This window comes from Cervus elaphus, chromosome 2, assembly GCF_910594005.1.
Source record: "Cervus elaphus chromosome 2, mCerEla1.1, whole genome shotgun sequence".
Classification (NCBI taxonomy): domain Eukaryota; kingdom Metazoa; phylum Chordata; class Mammalia; order Artiodactyla; family Cervidae; genus Cervus; species Cervus elaphus.
The window spans coordinates 467,337-481,764 of NC_057816.1; the positions used below are offsets into that span (position 1 = coordinate 467,337).

A 14,428-nucleotide genomic window follows, 5' to 3' on the forward strand; every position below is an offset into this window, starting at 1 on the left:
TATGCAGATTTCCAGTTTTTTAGCATCACATGCCTGTTTTATTTCTTTCTTTATTTGGCTGTGACAGATCTTGCTTGGGGCTTGCGGGATCTCTCGTTGCGGCTCGTGGGCTTAGTTTCCGCGAGGCACATGGGATCTAGTTCCCTGACCAGGGATCAAACCTGCCTCCCTGCACTGGAAGCCAGATGCTTAACCACTGGACCACCAAGGGAAGTCCCTGGGCTGCCTTTTCACCCTTAACGGTGGCAGATGTCTGAGGACAAGGAGGGAGACTCAACGCTGATCAGAGGCTGGGCTGGCCTCACTGCTTGGCACCCAATCCGAGATCACAGAGCCAGGCCTGCCTTGTACTTTCGTCTTGTGAGAAAAGTCACTAGTATTGTGAGTTCTCTTGCTGAAGGCTTCAGGAGGGACAGGAGTCTGCCTGTCCCTGATCCACATGAACGTGACTGAGGTATTGAATGCGATGTGGACCCAGGTGCCCATCTACACCACGTCCTGCACACGCATTTCCTTCATCAGGTCTCCTGTGACTCTGCCCCTTGTGAGTATCATCAAGGTATGTCTCTTCAGGGCCTTTGTCTTCTGTTTCACTCACACAGGGAGCTCGTGTGTGGGGCATGCAGGTTGAGAGGGTTCTCCTTTGGGGCTTCTTTTCTCTGTGAGAAGGACGTGACTCAGGTAAGATGTGTCTAATGAGCACATAGAACTCTGGAGACAGCTAAGCTCCGGGTGGCCTTCTCGTGGCCTTGGCTCCTGCTACCGCCTCCAGGCTTTGTGGGGTGAGCTCATTTTCCAGGCTCAAAGGGGCACACAGCTTGCTCAGGGTGATGGAGCCAGGATCAGGGTTGCCCACCTGGGGGAGGAGGAAGGGTCAGGCAGCGGTTGTAGATTGGAGAGTGACTGAGTGTGGTCCAGGCTGGTGGAGAGGCTGCTCTGGGGAGTTGGGTGCATGGACCCAGGCTGAGGTCTGCAATCATTGCAGGGGGACATGAAGGGGCCAGAGAGGGCAGGTTGGGTTGGGGTGTAGAGAGAGGAGTGCGCATGGAGGGACAGAGGGGGGGCCTGGGCTGGGGTGTGCCAGCGTCTGGTGGAAGCAGCCTGGAAAGGATGCCCCCCACGCGGCTCCACCCGGATGGAGTGAGGAGTGGCTCCACTTCCGCCTCGGGGGTCTGAAGAAGCATCTCCGGAGGGGGATGCCCAGCCTGGACCCATGCAGGGTCGCGGGGGTCTCTGAGGCCGGACTTGGTGGCGCTGGCGTGGGTGCCCGCAACTCTCGAGGGATGGTCGGGCCGCCCTTTCTTCCCGTGGGTTTCTCTGGGCTCAGGCCCGCGCGCCGTCCCGCAGCCCTGCGTGGCAGAGAGCGATGCTGGGCCCGCCCATGCCAGTCACATCCCTTCACTGGGCCGGCGCTGGGCCGTGGCGTTTGTCCATCTGCCCGGCTCTAGGGGCGAAGGCCAAAATGGGCCCAAACTGGGTGCAGCTTGGACTGCCCTGGGGTCCGCGGAGCCGGGCGACCGGGGCGGGACTAAGGCAGGGCTGGGCGGGCCCAGGGGCGGGGCTCCAGCGCGCGGCCGGGACCGTCCGAGGTGCTGAGCGGCCGGCGGGGCGCGCGGGCCGGGCGCCATGGGGAACCGCAGCGCCGCAGACGCGGACGGGCTGCTGGCGGGGCGCGCGCCCGGCGCGGGCGTCGGCGCCGGGGGCCCCGGGGCGGCGGCGGCGCTGGTGGGGGGCGCGCTGCTCATCGGGGCGGTGCTCGCGGGGAACTCGCTCGTGTGCGTGAGCGTGGCGGCCGAGCGGGCTCTGCAGACGCCCACCAACTACTTCATCGTGAGTCTGGCGGCCGCCGACCTGCTCCTCGCGCTGCTGGTGCTGCCTCTCTTCGTCTACTCCGAGGTGAGCCCGCGTCGCCCCCGCATGCGCACCCTCACCCGCTCCGGGTCCCCTGTCCCGGCCACACGGAGGACCGAGCCCGACCCCGCCGCTTGGCTTCTCAGGATCCTGGAGCTGGGCGCTGTGCGGTTCCCAGGACGACCGGAGCCGGGTCCCCGCTGAACCTCTCTCCCTTTCTCCATCCCGCTGTCCGTCTGTCCGCTCTGCGGTCCGTCCGCCCTCCCACTCTGTCCCTCTCTCCGCTTCGCCTTCTCTGTTACCCAAGAGATGCTTCTGTCCTTCAAGCACAGACCCTAATAACAGGCGGCTTTGGCAGTCCAGCCCCCCACCCAGCCCCCTCCGCTGGGTTCCAGTCCCCCAGGGGGAGCCAGCTGGATAGACTGGCAGAGGCAGGCTTACCCCACACCGGCTCCCCTGGGGCAGAGACACAGAGGTCACCCCACGAGGCCACAGCCACACAGAACCACACGTGCTCACACATGAGCCGACCCGGGCAGGACACCCTCACTCCTGCGCCGAGCAGCTCACAACAGGAGGGACCCTTAGCTTCCGGGAGGTGCAGGGCAGTGAGCCTGCCTGGAGGAAGGGGACGCCGCCCCCCACCAGGGCCGGGGAAGGGCCTTTGCCAGAACCTGGGTCCCAGAACCGCCACACCCAGGTCAGGTCTGGCCCTCGGGTGGGTCCCCCTTGGTGCCAGCCATGTCCACTCTGTAGTTTGGGCAGAGAAAAGCTGCTTAGGCTGAGTTGGGGACGCGGTGTCCCGGGCTGTGGGGGGAGGGGAGGCATGGTTTTCTAAGGTGGACGGTGAGTCCAGGCAGCGCTGGGCAGAGGCCAGCAGGACAGGGACGGGCATGACCTACTGCCCCCCCACCAGAGCTGTAGACAGACGTCACAGTGACGGCTCTTAAGCTCCTAATCGTCCCAAATCAGCAGGAGGGGATTTAGAAGGGGCGGCTGTCTGCTCCTTTGCCCTTGATGGGGGCGCTGGGCACAGGGCCGAGTCTGGTACTTCCTAACAATGATGTGGGTGCTACCTTTGCCCTCACTTCAAGCGTGCGGGGACGAGAGTGGGATGACCTTTCCAGCATCCCAGAGACAGAGTTTCAGCAGACAGGCCAACTGCGCGTCTGCTGGAGAGGGGGATGGGTGCTGGGCTCACACTCTAGGGCATCAAGGTCCCCACCTGCAGGGAGTGGCCCCGCGCACGCTGAGCCCCACAGCATCAGGGGTCACAGCCCGCCCTTGCCTACGCCCCCAAGAGCCCCCTCCAACCCGCAGGCGTTTCCTAGTTCTAACGGGAAGGATGGGAGGTCTCTGGGCTCTGGCCTGAGGGGAGGGGAGGACCGCCCAGCTTCCCCAGGGCTTTCCTGCTCTGGCTCCGCTGATATTCAGCTCCCTCGCTGCCCGCAATAGCGGGGGTCAGGAAGACATCTGGGGGGCGGGGCGGGGGAAGGTCAACTTCCCACGACTAATGTTGCTGCGGCCCCTCCCCGCGCTCAGGTGCAGGGCGGCGTGTGGCTGCTGAGCCCCGGCCTCTGCGACGCGCTCATGGCCATGGACGTCATGCTGTGCACAGCCTCCATATTCAACCTGTGCGCCATCAGCGTGGACAGGTAGGCCGCCCCGTCCCGCCGCCCTCACCGCGCTCCCCGCAGGTTCGTGGCCGTGGCCGCCCCTCCCCGCCGCCCTCCGCGCGGGTTCGTGGCCGTGGCCGCGCCCCTCGGGCCGCCCCGCCCCACCGCCCTCACCGCGCTCCCCGCAGGTTCGTGGCCGTGGCCGTGCCCCTGCGCTACAACCGCCAGAGCCGCGGCGGCCGGCAGCTGCTGCTCATCGGCGCCACGTGGCTGCTGTCGGCGGCGGTGGCAGCGCCCGTGCTGTTCGGCCTCAACGACGCGCGCGGCCGCGACCCCTCCGTGTGCCGCCTGGAAGACCGCGACTACGTGGTCTACTCGTCCGTGTGCTCCTTCTTCCTGCCCTGCCCGCTCATGCTGCTGCTGTACTGGGCCACGTTCCGCGGCCTGAGGCGCTGGGAGGCAGCCCGCCGCGCCAAGCTGCACGGCCGTGCGCCCCGCCGACCCAGCGGCCCCGGCCCGCCCGCCCCGGACGCCAGCCCGGCCGCCGACGCCGCCCCCGCCCCCGATGTCGGCCCGACCCCCGACACCACCCCCGCCCCGGACGCCGTCGCGCCCCCGGACCCCATTGCGGCCGAACCGCCGCCTCAGGCCCGCCGGAGGAGACGTGCCAAGATCACAGGCCGGGAGCGCAAAGCTATGAGGGTCCTGCCGGTGGTGGTCGGTGGGTACCGTCCCCGGGGGGCGCGGCGGAGGGGAGCGGGCGGTGCGCAGGCCGGGGGGCGTGGCGGTGACCCCGCCCCGCCCCGCCCCCAGGGGCCTTCCTGCTCTGCTGGACGCCCTTCTTCGTGGTGCACATCACGCGGGCGCTGTGTCCCGCGTGCGCCGTGTCCCCGCGGCTGGTCAGCGCGGTCACCTGGCTGGGATACGTCAACAGTGCCCTCAACCCCGTCATCTACACCATCTTCAACGCCGAGTTCCGCACCGTCTTTCGCAAGGCTCTGCGCCTCTGCTGCTGACAGAGCGCCCGCGCGGCCTCCCCTGGCCGGGACCGCCTGGCCTGGGGCTTTGTAGGAGTAATTAAACAGATCCCGGGTCACCTGCTGGGAAGGCTTTGGGGGGGCCAGGAGGAGGCACCCCCACTGGCCCCCATCTGGTCAGTTAACCCTTTCCTTCCTTCGAGGAAGGTCCTGGTTGAGCCCTGGGCTGGGCAGTGGGACGACACGGTGGTGCATGCCCGGGAACAGGGGTGCCCGTGACCTGGGAAGGCTGCCTGGGTTCACACCCTCCTCTGAGAGCTGCCCTCCCCCACGCACCCCCACCCGACTCTGCTCACAGGCCAGCGGCCTCCTCCCCTGTCCTGGTGGCCCGTCCAGCCGCCCTGCCCCCACTTTGGCAGCCCCCTCAAAGTCAGAATGCAGCTCCTGGCCTGCCCACCGAGGCCTGAAGCCCAGGAGAGGGGCCAGGGGGCTGGGTGGGTTCAGGGAGGGCCAAGCACGCACCTGCAAGGCGCTCAGCCATCCTCTGCCCAGGTGGCCAGGCCCAGGGCCAGAGCAGCTAGCTACCCGCCCCCCGCCATGGCGTGACCCCCCGTAACCTGAGGCAGCCCCTCCTGGACTTCACCTGGGCCCTCTCAGTCCCTGGCCGTGGATGCCACGCCGCTCCCCAGTGCTGTGGCTGAGCGCTCTGGTCAGGGACCCTGACCACTGAGCTGGCCACAATTGGGTGCCAAGTCCTTCTCTGGAAGGAGCTCCTGTGGGCTGTGAGGTGACAGCATCAGGCCCAACCTCAGGATGTTAAGCTGTTCCAATGGAAAGAGGGGCCACCCGTTCCCTCTGTGGGTGAGCACCCTTTCCTTCCCAAGGGCTCAGCTGCCACCTCCTCCAAGAAGCCTCCCCTGACCACCTGCAGGACCAGCCTGTCCATATCACCCTGGGAGAGACTTGCTCTCAGGGAGCTGAGCACTGAGGGATGGGGAGCCTATACAGGATGCTGTGTGCCTGCACCACATGGGCTGACACGGAGGGAGAGGGGCCCTGGGCGGGACTCTGGCCCTGGTGGCTGCTCCAGCCTCCAGCAGCTCCTCCCCTTTGAAGCAAGAGGACAGCCACAGCACGTACCCTGGGTCTCTTCCAGGGAGGAGCCCCAGTGCCCAGGGAGGGTCTCCCAAACCCAGGTGGAGCCCCAGTGCCCAGGGAGAGTCCTCCAAACCCAGGGAGGAGCCCAAATACCCAGAAAGGGCCCCAGATGGTACAACCGAGCCTGGTCAGGATACCTGCTCCAGAGCTGGGCTGGTGATCCCTCTGAGAACCTCAGACTTGAAGTGAAGACCAGGGAGGGACCCACTGGGCTGAGGGCAAGGTCAGGGTCAGAGTCAGGGTCAGGACTGGAGCAGGGGCCCTGACTGTGGCCGCCGGCCCTGCCGTGGCTCCACGTCCCGCAGGTCCACATGCCACACCTGTGCCCTGAAGCCCATCTCTGCCATGTACCTGTTGGGCCTTCTGTGGTCACTTCCGGTGGTCGGAGCTAGTTTCTGCTGCTGCCAAGAGGATCTCCACCGACAGCAGCCGCACTCAGTGTGGACACCAGCTGCTCTGCCCACCCCCCAGGGTCTGCGTGGAGAGAGGCCACGCCCCATCTCCTCTCCTGTGCTGGGGATGGGGTGACCGTGGCCCTGACAGGCCAGGCCAGTAAGTGCATCTCTCGTGGGGGTGGGGACGTGGATGCGCTAGAGCCTGCTGCTATCCCTGGGCCGTCCCCACTGGTCCTGTGTGCAGACTCCAAGAGGGGGACAAGCTGGAAGAGGGGGACAAGGCAGGGGGAAGGGACACGGTGGGCCAGGGAGGGACAAGCTGGAAATGGAGGGCAAGCTGGGCAGGGGAGGGGCATGGAGGAAACGGCGGACAGGTGGGCCGGCAGGGACAGGTGCAGATGCCGGAGTCTGGCCGACCCGGGGGCCCACCAGGTGCCTCAAGGGTCCCAGCACTGGGCAGGCCCACTGATGCCACGCATCTCTGCACCTCAGCAGAGGACCAGCACCCTGAGGCCACTGTGCTGCGCTGACAGAAGCCGACCCTGCCCTGTCCCTGGGGGCTGCGTCTGGCAGGAGATGTGGTCAGAAGGCGATGCTGTTGGAAGCGCTGACACAGAACTGAGGGTGTAACCCATGCTTGGCGCCCGGACAACTTCTGGAAACCTCCTGACGTCCAGCGTGACCCAGAGCCAGCTTCACAGGCTTAGAAAGCATACATTTTGGAAAGTGCCCCCAAAACACATGGTCCCCAGGCTTCCGTCCTGAGGAGAAGCTGCCCCTATCCCAGGAGACCCTTGCCCAGGATGGCCTCCCTGCAGGGTCTGGTCCAGAGATCTCTGCACTGCTTGCAGGGGGCCCCTGGCCGGAGCCGGACACCAGGAAAGGATCCGGCACCCTTTGCCTATGGGCTTCATGCCTGCTTCAGTCACCGCTTTAGCCTTTTCATGTTTGGGGGGACTCCTTCCAGGGTTACAGCCATCTCCAGCCCGTTCTGCCGAGACTGACATGCCTCCCCCGCCCTCTTAAGCTCTGCAAACCCCAGGAGGCCAGGCCTGGCCTTCCCTGAGGCGGTGGAGGTGTGAAGAGCAGCTGAATAAAACCCGAATAAGCCCACTTAGTCTGTAGAGGCCGAGCAGAGCGATGGCAGAAACTTCTGGGGGCAGGGCCCTCCCCTGCAGCCAGGCTGGGCGTGGGGACAGGCCCTGGGGCTCCTGGGCGCACAGCCTCCTCCCTTGGGCCTCCAGCCAGCCCCTGGGCTCACCCGGAGCCAGCGGCATCCCCAGAGGCCATGTGCGATGGACTGAGAACCTTCTGGAAGCAGGAGCCGGGAGATGAACGTGGCAGAACCGTGCAGGGGGCAAGCGTCGGGGTCAGAGTCTGTGACTGGGGCAGAGCCTCCACCTCCTCAGTGAAGAGAAGGCGGGGCACCGCAGACCCAGGGCTCCCCCAAAACTGGCGCTGGGCATAGATGGGCCAGGCTTGGGAACCCACGGGGACCAGGCCCAGGCTGCCGCCTTGCTGGGTGGGACAGCTGGGCTGGGGCAGGAGCCGTGCTGGGCAGGTCCCCAGCGGCCCAGCGCACTCTTGCAGAGGAGGGCGACAGGCCAGGGCACCTCATCACCCCTGAGCCTGGACAGTGGGGCGTGGTCTTCCCAGCTGGCGGCTCTGGGACCCCTGCCGGGCAGGGCCCTTCCATTCATTCAAGGCTTCTGAGTTGCACGAAGAACAGCTCCACAGGAGGTCAGGGCTGGAGTCGCCTGTCCAGGTGGGACAGGGGTGTCAACTTTATTGACAAGACACATATATGTACACGTGTGTTACAGAACACGACACACCCGTAGGGAAGACTGGACGCTCATGATCCAAGGGATTAAAAAAAGCACCACGAGCATCGGGGGCTCAGGCCGTGTCCACCAGCAGCCACGCGGAGGCCAGTGCCCGCCACCCGGAGCTTGGCAGTGGGAGCATGCTGCCAGGGCACCGGTCGCCTGACGTCCACTCCTAACTTGGCCAGCAAGTTCCTCCTTGTCCTCAGAGTCCCCTGTCCTCCAGGGTCCTTCCTGGCCACAGAGGCCCCACGAGCCCTCACACGGTGACCTTCTCGATCACGCCCTCGCCGACGTGGACGTCGTCCCCCTGGACAGTGACAGTTGCAGACTGACCACACATGTGCTGGTGGTCCTTCCAGTCCTGCAAGGAAGGACAGACTGCGTCACGGTTCCGAGAGTGATCGCTCACCCGAGGCCGCAGTCCTTCATGTGCTGAGAGCCAGCATTCCTGGGCAGGGGGCGCCCAGCCTCGACCCCCCTATTTAAGGAACCCGCTCAGAGACAGCCTGGATGACCCTGGAAACACATCCACACTCTGATCTGGCGGCTTCCTCCCTGGGATCAAGGAAACATAATCACACCTGCAAAGAAATACTTGTATCTGATATTGCTGCCCGCCGTGTTATTATTTATAATTGCCCAAGTGAGACCACTCAGCGTGTCCACAGAGGGGCTGGGTGACCGTGGCCCCCAGGAGGTCGGGGAAGACGGCCCACACCTGCCGTCAGGGTAGGAGATGCCGCCCCCGCTCACAGGCTCTGGAGGCCTGACAGGGTGTGGTTAGTGGAGACGTGGACCCCGAACACACGAGAGGTTAGGGTTCAGTGAAGCATAAGACACGAACGAGCATCACACACGCGGAGGAGCAGAGGCTGGGGCGACCCCGGGAGCGGGCTCTAGCTGCCTGTCTCTGTGCTGTCCTCTGCTTCCGTATTTTCTACAATAAGTGTGCCTTATTTTTACAATAAAAAGGTGAAATTTCAAATCATTACAGGCATACCTGGGAGATAGCAGAGGTTCATCTCCAGAATAAAGCGAATGTCACAGCAGAGCCAGCTGCACGGGCTCAGCCGTCCCGGCTTGTTTGGGCTACGTTTACGCTGCACTGTGGTCTGTTCAGTGTCCATGGACCGAACTCAAAAAACACTCTACTCCTGAAAATGCTGACCATCGCCTGACAGTGCTTGGAGGCCACAGACCTCTCATTTGTAAAAACACAGTTATCTGAGAGGTGTAAAAAAGCAAGGTCTTAAGAAAAAAAAAAAACCAAGGTCTGCCTGTGTATCGAAAGAATAAACGAAATTTTGTGAAGTATAGTTGATTTACAATGTTAATTTCTGCTGTATGGCAAAGTGATTGTTAAACATGTATTTTTTCTTTTACATATTCTTTTCCATTGTTATCTATCATAGGATATTGAATATAGTCCCTGTGATATACGACAGGAGCTTGTTTTTTCTCCATCCTAGTTTTCACTGCACCCCCCCTTTGCCCCACCCTCCTTGGCAACCACATGTCTGTTCTCTGTGCCTGTGAGTCTGTTTCTGTTTTGTAAACGAGTTCACTTGTATCACTTTTTAGATCCCACATGAGTGATATGATACTTGTCTTCCTCTGTCTGATTTACTTCACTTAGCCTGATAAGCTCTGCGTTTGTCCATGTTGCTGCAAATGGCATGATCCCACTCTTGTTTATGGCTGAGTAATATTCCATTGTGTACATGCACCACGACTTCTTTATCCATTCCTCTGCAGATGGACACTTAGCTTGCTTCCATGTCTTGGCTATTATAGATACTGTTGCTGTGATCACTGGGGTACATTTATCTTTTCAAATTAGAATTTTGTGTGGATATATGTCCAGGATTGCTGGATCATACAGTAACTCTAATTTTATCAAATTAAGGAAACCTCATACTGTTTTGCATTGTGGCTACACCAATTTACATTCCCACCAACAGTGCGGGAGGGTTCCATTTTCTCCACATCTTCAGCATTTGCTGTTTTCAGACTGAAATAAATTTTTAATTTGAAAATTACCTGACTATGTAAATCTATATAGTACGTAAAACAATGTGCGTTGGGCTCAAGTCCACAATGTTTCACACTATACATAAAAATTAGCTCAAGATGGATCATAAATCTTAACACAAGAACTACAGGGAGTTCCCGACGGCACAGAGGTTAGGATCCGGCACCTTCGCTGCCATGCCCAGGGTTCGACCCTGGTTGGGGGACTGAGATGCAGTAAGCTGTGCATGTGGTGCAGCCCCCAAAATAATAATAAATTAAAATAAAAATTCAAAAGACTTAAAATTATAAATGTTTCAGGAAAAAATAGATTTCCCTGACCTTGAGTCAGGCAAAATTTCTGAGATACTACACCAACAGCGTGATCTCCATTAAAAACATTTTTAATAAACTGGGCTTCTTGGGACTTCCCTGGCCATTCAGTGATTAGGACTCTACACTTCCACTGCAGGGGACATGGGTTCAATCCCTGGTTGGGGAACTAAGATCCCATAAGCTGCATGGCATGGCCAAAAATAAAAAAGAATGAAAATAAAAAATTTTTAAAAGCTGGGCTTCAAATTTGTATCCAGACTGCACAGAGACGTCTCCACACTTGATAAGGAGAACAATCCCATTTAAAAATGGGCAAAAGATTTGAATAGACATTGCTGCCCAAAGGATATTCAACTACCCAAAAAGCACACAAAAAGTTGCTCCACATCATCGGTCATCAGGGAGACGCAAACTAAACCCACTGACGGTGCTGCAGGCCCAGTGGCAGCAGGGCTACAACCAGAGGGCAGGAGCGAGCGCTGTGGATGGGGCGGACTTGCACTGCTGGCCAAGCTGAGTTTCCTAACAGTCACACACAGGTCTGCCCAAGTGTACATGTGAATGTAGCCCAGACAAGCAGCTGCCCTCCGGGGAGCCCCTCGTGAGTGCCCACCAACACTCACACAGGGGGTCCGTCCAGACATCCGTTGGCTGACGGCTGGAGAACAGGCGAGGTCCAGCCACACCAGGCACAATGCCTGGGCCCCACGGGGTGGACCTGAAAGCACGCTGGTCGGGGGAGCCGGATACAGGAGACCACAGGCGGCACGACTCCTGTCACAGCAAGCGTGCAGAGGGGGAAGCGACAGAGGAGGAGGCTCCTGGTCTCCAGTGCCCGGGGGCATCGGCCTGAGGGAGCTTTTGGGGGTGATGGGAGGTCCTAAAACTGAGTTGTGATGTTTTCACACTGCAAACTTACTATAAATCGTTGAATTGTGCACTTAAAATTAGTGGATTTTATGGTACGTAAATTCTACCTCCTTCAGTGAAGGTATAACACAAACACACACACACCCCCCCACACACACACTCAAACGGGATTTGGAAAAAAATAGAGTCTGCACCTAAAAGTGGAACAGGTCATGGCCGGTCCCACTCTAGAAAGGGAAGCAACAGCAAGCACCCCCAGGTCTCTGGGGAGCACAAAGGGTGGATGGAGCCTTACTGCAGAGGGCCGGCTGGAAGCCTCACTGCAGAGGGCGGGCTGGAGCCTCACTGCCGGCACCACCGTTTATCACAGGGACCTGCGGGTCCTAGTGAGTGTTCATTTTTGACTGCACATGAGAATCAGGGTTTTTAAAATTCACTGTACATTGATTTTTGCAAATAAAGCCAAAGCCTATGCCTTTATCAGGACAGCATGTTGAAAGAGGACAAATCTAACACAGTCAATGGAAGCAATGGCGTCTTCGTCTACAAGGTTATACCCAAAACTTAAGTGCCCAATTCAATAAGAGTGCAGATGCTTTTAGTCAAGATGGTATCTGGCTAAAATGATTGCGTCAAGAAATAAACCCACGAATCTTTCTGGGATGGTTCAAAGTCAGGGACGCCAGCAGTCAGCTGCCCTCTGGGATCACAAGCTGGCTCCTCCTGGCAGTCCAAGCTCCCCACAGTGACCCAAGCACAGCAGGCAAGCAGGCGCCCTGTCCTCAGTGCCCAGCCCACTGGTGAGACCAGGGAGAACCAAACACGTGGGTCTCTTCCCCAAGTGTCCAGCCCGACACACAGGCAGGGCCCAGGAGCAAGCTGGGAGCCATGGACATGCTTTCCACGCTGTGCTGACCTCCTCAGCACCCCCTGCAGCCCTGAGATGCAGAGGAGGAAAGTCCCACACACCCTGGTCGTGGGGTCATCCCTGCCCACCTCTCGCTGGAGGGCGTCTAAGGACGGGAGCTGTGGGCACCGCAGAGGCTGTGTCCACCCACGCAGCTCCAGGTCCCAGGCAGCCCAGGCAACGCAAAGGACGACATATGCCACCACTTGTCCACCCATCACGTTACCTTCTCTCCTTGTGAAAAATTTCCAGGAGAGGCGAACCCCACAGGCCCCCAGCCCACTGCTCGGCCTCGTACTCTTGAGTAAGGGCCAGAAAACCAGCAACTGCTACTCCCTCCAGCCTCCTAAGGGTCAAAGGCCAAGGGGTGGAAGCAGAAGTGCAACCGCGCAAACAGCCAGGCTCTGTGACCAGGTGGCCAGGCTGGGGATGCTGACCGCGATGAGGTCTGGGCCGCGGGTGAGCAGCGGCTTCCACTGCCACAGCCCATGGCACAGGAGGCTGCCTGGGGGCCCTGCTGGGGCCTGGGGACACAGGACGGGTCGGGGGGCCTTCCTCGCACTAGCAGATGGGGTGGGAGCGGGGCCTACCTAGCACTGGCAGGCGGGGCGGGGCCTATCTCGCACTGGCAGATGGGCGGGGTGGGGGCGGGGCCTACCTTGCACTGCAGATGGGGCGGGGCTGGGGCCTACCTCGCACTGGCAGGTGGGGCGGGGTCGGGGCTGGGCCGGGGGCGGGACCGGGGCCTATCTCGCAGGGGCAGATGGGAGGGGTGGGGGCGGGGCCTACCTCGCACTGGCAGATGAGGGGGTGGGGGCGGGGCCTACCTCAGCACTGGCAGGCGGGGCGGGGCGGGGCCTACCTTGCGCTGGCAGAAGGTGGAGCAGTAGTTGACCTTGTGGCAGCCGGTGCACTCGCTCAGGGCTTCACGGCCACAGTTCACACAGGACTGCTGCAAGAGGACAGGGTATCAGTGGTGGGCACGCCGCCCAGAGAGACAGAAGGGGGGCAGGTGACCGGGACCAGACTGACCCGCATCTCCTGCCCTCGCCTTACAGACTCTGAGCAGGAGGCAGGGGGCTGGATCACATACAGGCCAACCTCCCTCCAAACTGCAGGGATTTCATTTCCACCCAGCATGCAGAAAGCAAACTGGAAGGGCCAACATTCTCAGGCGTTCAGGGCCAGCCCCTGAGTGCCAGGCCCTGGAAGGTCCCCAGCTGGGCCCCCACTAACAGCCTGGGTGCCCCTGGTCCTGCATCCCAGGCGTCCCCAGCCCACCAGCTGGGCTCCATGAAGTGGGCCTTCTGTGTGCTTTCCCCACAAAGCGTGACACTGCTCCTTCTAAAGCGGGGAGGGGCGGTAGGGGTCGGTGCAAGGGGGTGATGGGGCCGGGCCAGTGTGTGCAGCTGTGACCCACGGTGGCAGGCAGCCAGGACCCCAGCACGCTGCAGGCCAGGCCCCTGCTCCGACCGGTGGGGGACTGTGTTGGCAAAAACAGCATCCTGTGTCTTGGTTCCTGTTCTGGATTCAACTTCCTTGTCTGCTGACCACAATGCTGACCGACACTTTCCACCTATAACCTGCCACCCCCACTCCTTCAGGAAACTCCTGCATCAGAGAGGCAGTAAGCTGGCTCGTCCCTGCCTCTCCTTTCCAGGACAAAAGAAGCAGCATGAAGTCTGTGGCCACACAGAGATTCGGGGGGAAGCAGAGGTCCTGCAGAGCCCCCAGCAGCCGCCTGCAAGGTCTGGGACCCCAAGGACCCTCCTGTCTCTCATCTCAGGGAAGCGGCCTTCATGCCGCACCCCGACCCCCACCAGCACCTGGGCCCACCCTGGCTGTGCTCCCAGAACCAGGGCTATCCTTGGACAAGAGCAGGCACTGAGTAAACGCCTCTCACCACAAAGGCCTGCATCGTGATGAACCTTGTGGTGCACGTGCCACTTTTGTACAGAAAGTATTTCCAACCCCTTGGGCCTTCCCAACACATCCCCTTGGGAAAACGATTTCTTAACCCGAAATAAGCAGAAGCTCGGAATCTGAGTCAGGCACATTAGCACACATGCAGGTGGAGGCGGAGGGCAGAGAGCGCCCGGGGCGGGGTCTGCACACGCCTGCCAGGACCCACACAGCTCCACGCTGCCAGCCAGCAAGGCCCAGATCTTGGTTCCTAAGACCATTCATTCTCCACGGCTGATTCCAGGCCTGGGGCTGGATGGCATCACTGATTCAACCAACAGGAGTGTGAGCAAACTCCCGAAGACAGTAGACGGAAGAGCCTGGTGCGCTGAAGTCCATGGGGTCGCAAAGAGTTGGACATGACTGAGTGACTAAACAACAACAGGGCTGGGGCAGGGAGCCCCCAGTGTGGGCCTGGGGGGTCTTCTAGTCCTAGAGAGGAGGAAGGAGTTCAGAGGGGCAGGTAAGGGACTTGGGAGACACTGAGAGAGTTCCAGCCGCTGAAGATGCAACAACC

At 60.8% G+C, this 14,428-nt stretch overlaps 2 protein-coding genes across 7 annotated transcripts in view; one reads left to right on the top strand and one right to left on the bottom strand.

Moving 5' to 3' along the window:
- The first annotated feature begins 1,548 nt into the window (after positions 1-1,548).
- Positions 1,549-5,608, top strand: DRD4 (dopamine receptor D4). The gene is made up of 4 exons (XM_043922643.1): positions 1,549-1,896; positions 3,394-3,506; positions 3,656-4,188; positions 4,281-5,608. The coding sequence occupies exons 1-4, from the start codon at positions 1,627-1,629 to the stop codon at positions 4,481-4,483; spliced, it is 1,119 nt and encodes a 372-aa protein (XP_043778578.1). The 5' UTR covers positions 1,549-1,626; the 3' UTR covers positions 4,484-5,608.
- Positions 5,609-7,745: 2,137 nt separating this feature from the next.
- The window catches only part of DEAF1 (DEAF1 transcription factor), a 28,754-nt gene continuing 22,071 nt past the window's right edge, over positions 7,746-14,428 (bottom strand). For 3 of the 6 annotated variants that reach the window (XM_043922598.1, XM_043922630.1, XM_043922635.1), the window contains 2 exons: positions 12,812-12,901; positions 7,746-8,187 (listed from right to left, as the gene is read on the bottom strand). In XM_043922598.1, the coding sequence (XP_043778533.1) occupies positions 8,083-8,187; positions 12,812-12,901 (195 nt within the window). In that variant the 3' untranslated portion in view covers positions 7,746-8,082. The remainder of the gene's footprint in view (positions 8,188-12,811; positions 12,902-14,428) is intronic. The other 3 variants (XM_043922614.1, XM_043922608.1, XM_043922620.1) reach the window with 3 other exon arrangements.

Excerpts from the sequence above, each read along its gene's own strand:
- DRD4 (XM_043922643.1), top strand. The coding sequence starts at position 1,627 with ATGGGGAACCGCAGCGCCGCAGACGCGGACGGGCTGCTGGCGGGGCGC. Across the intron at positions 1,897-3,393 it reads CTCTCTTCGTCTACTCCGAG|GTGCAGGGCGGCGTGTGGCT; the intron begins GTGAGCCCGCGT and ends CCCCGCGCTCAG. Across the intron at positions 4,189-4,280 it reads GGTCCTGCCGGTGGTGGTCG|GGGCCTTCCTGCTCTGCTGG; the intron begins GTGGGTACCGTC and ends CCCCGCCCCCAG.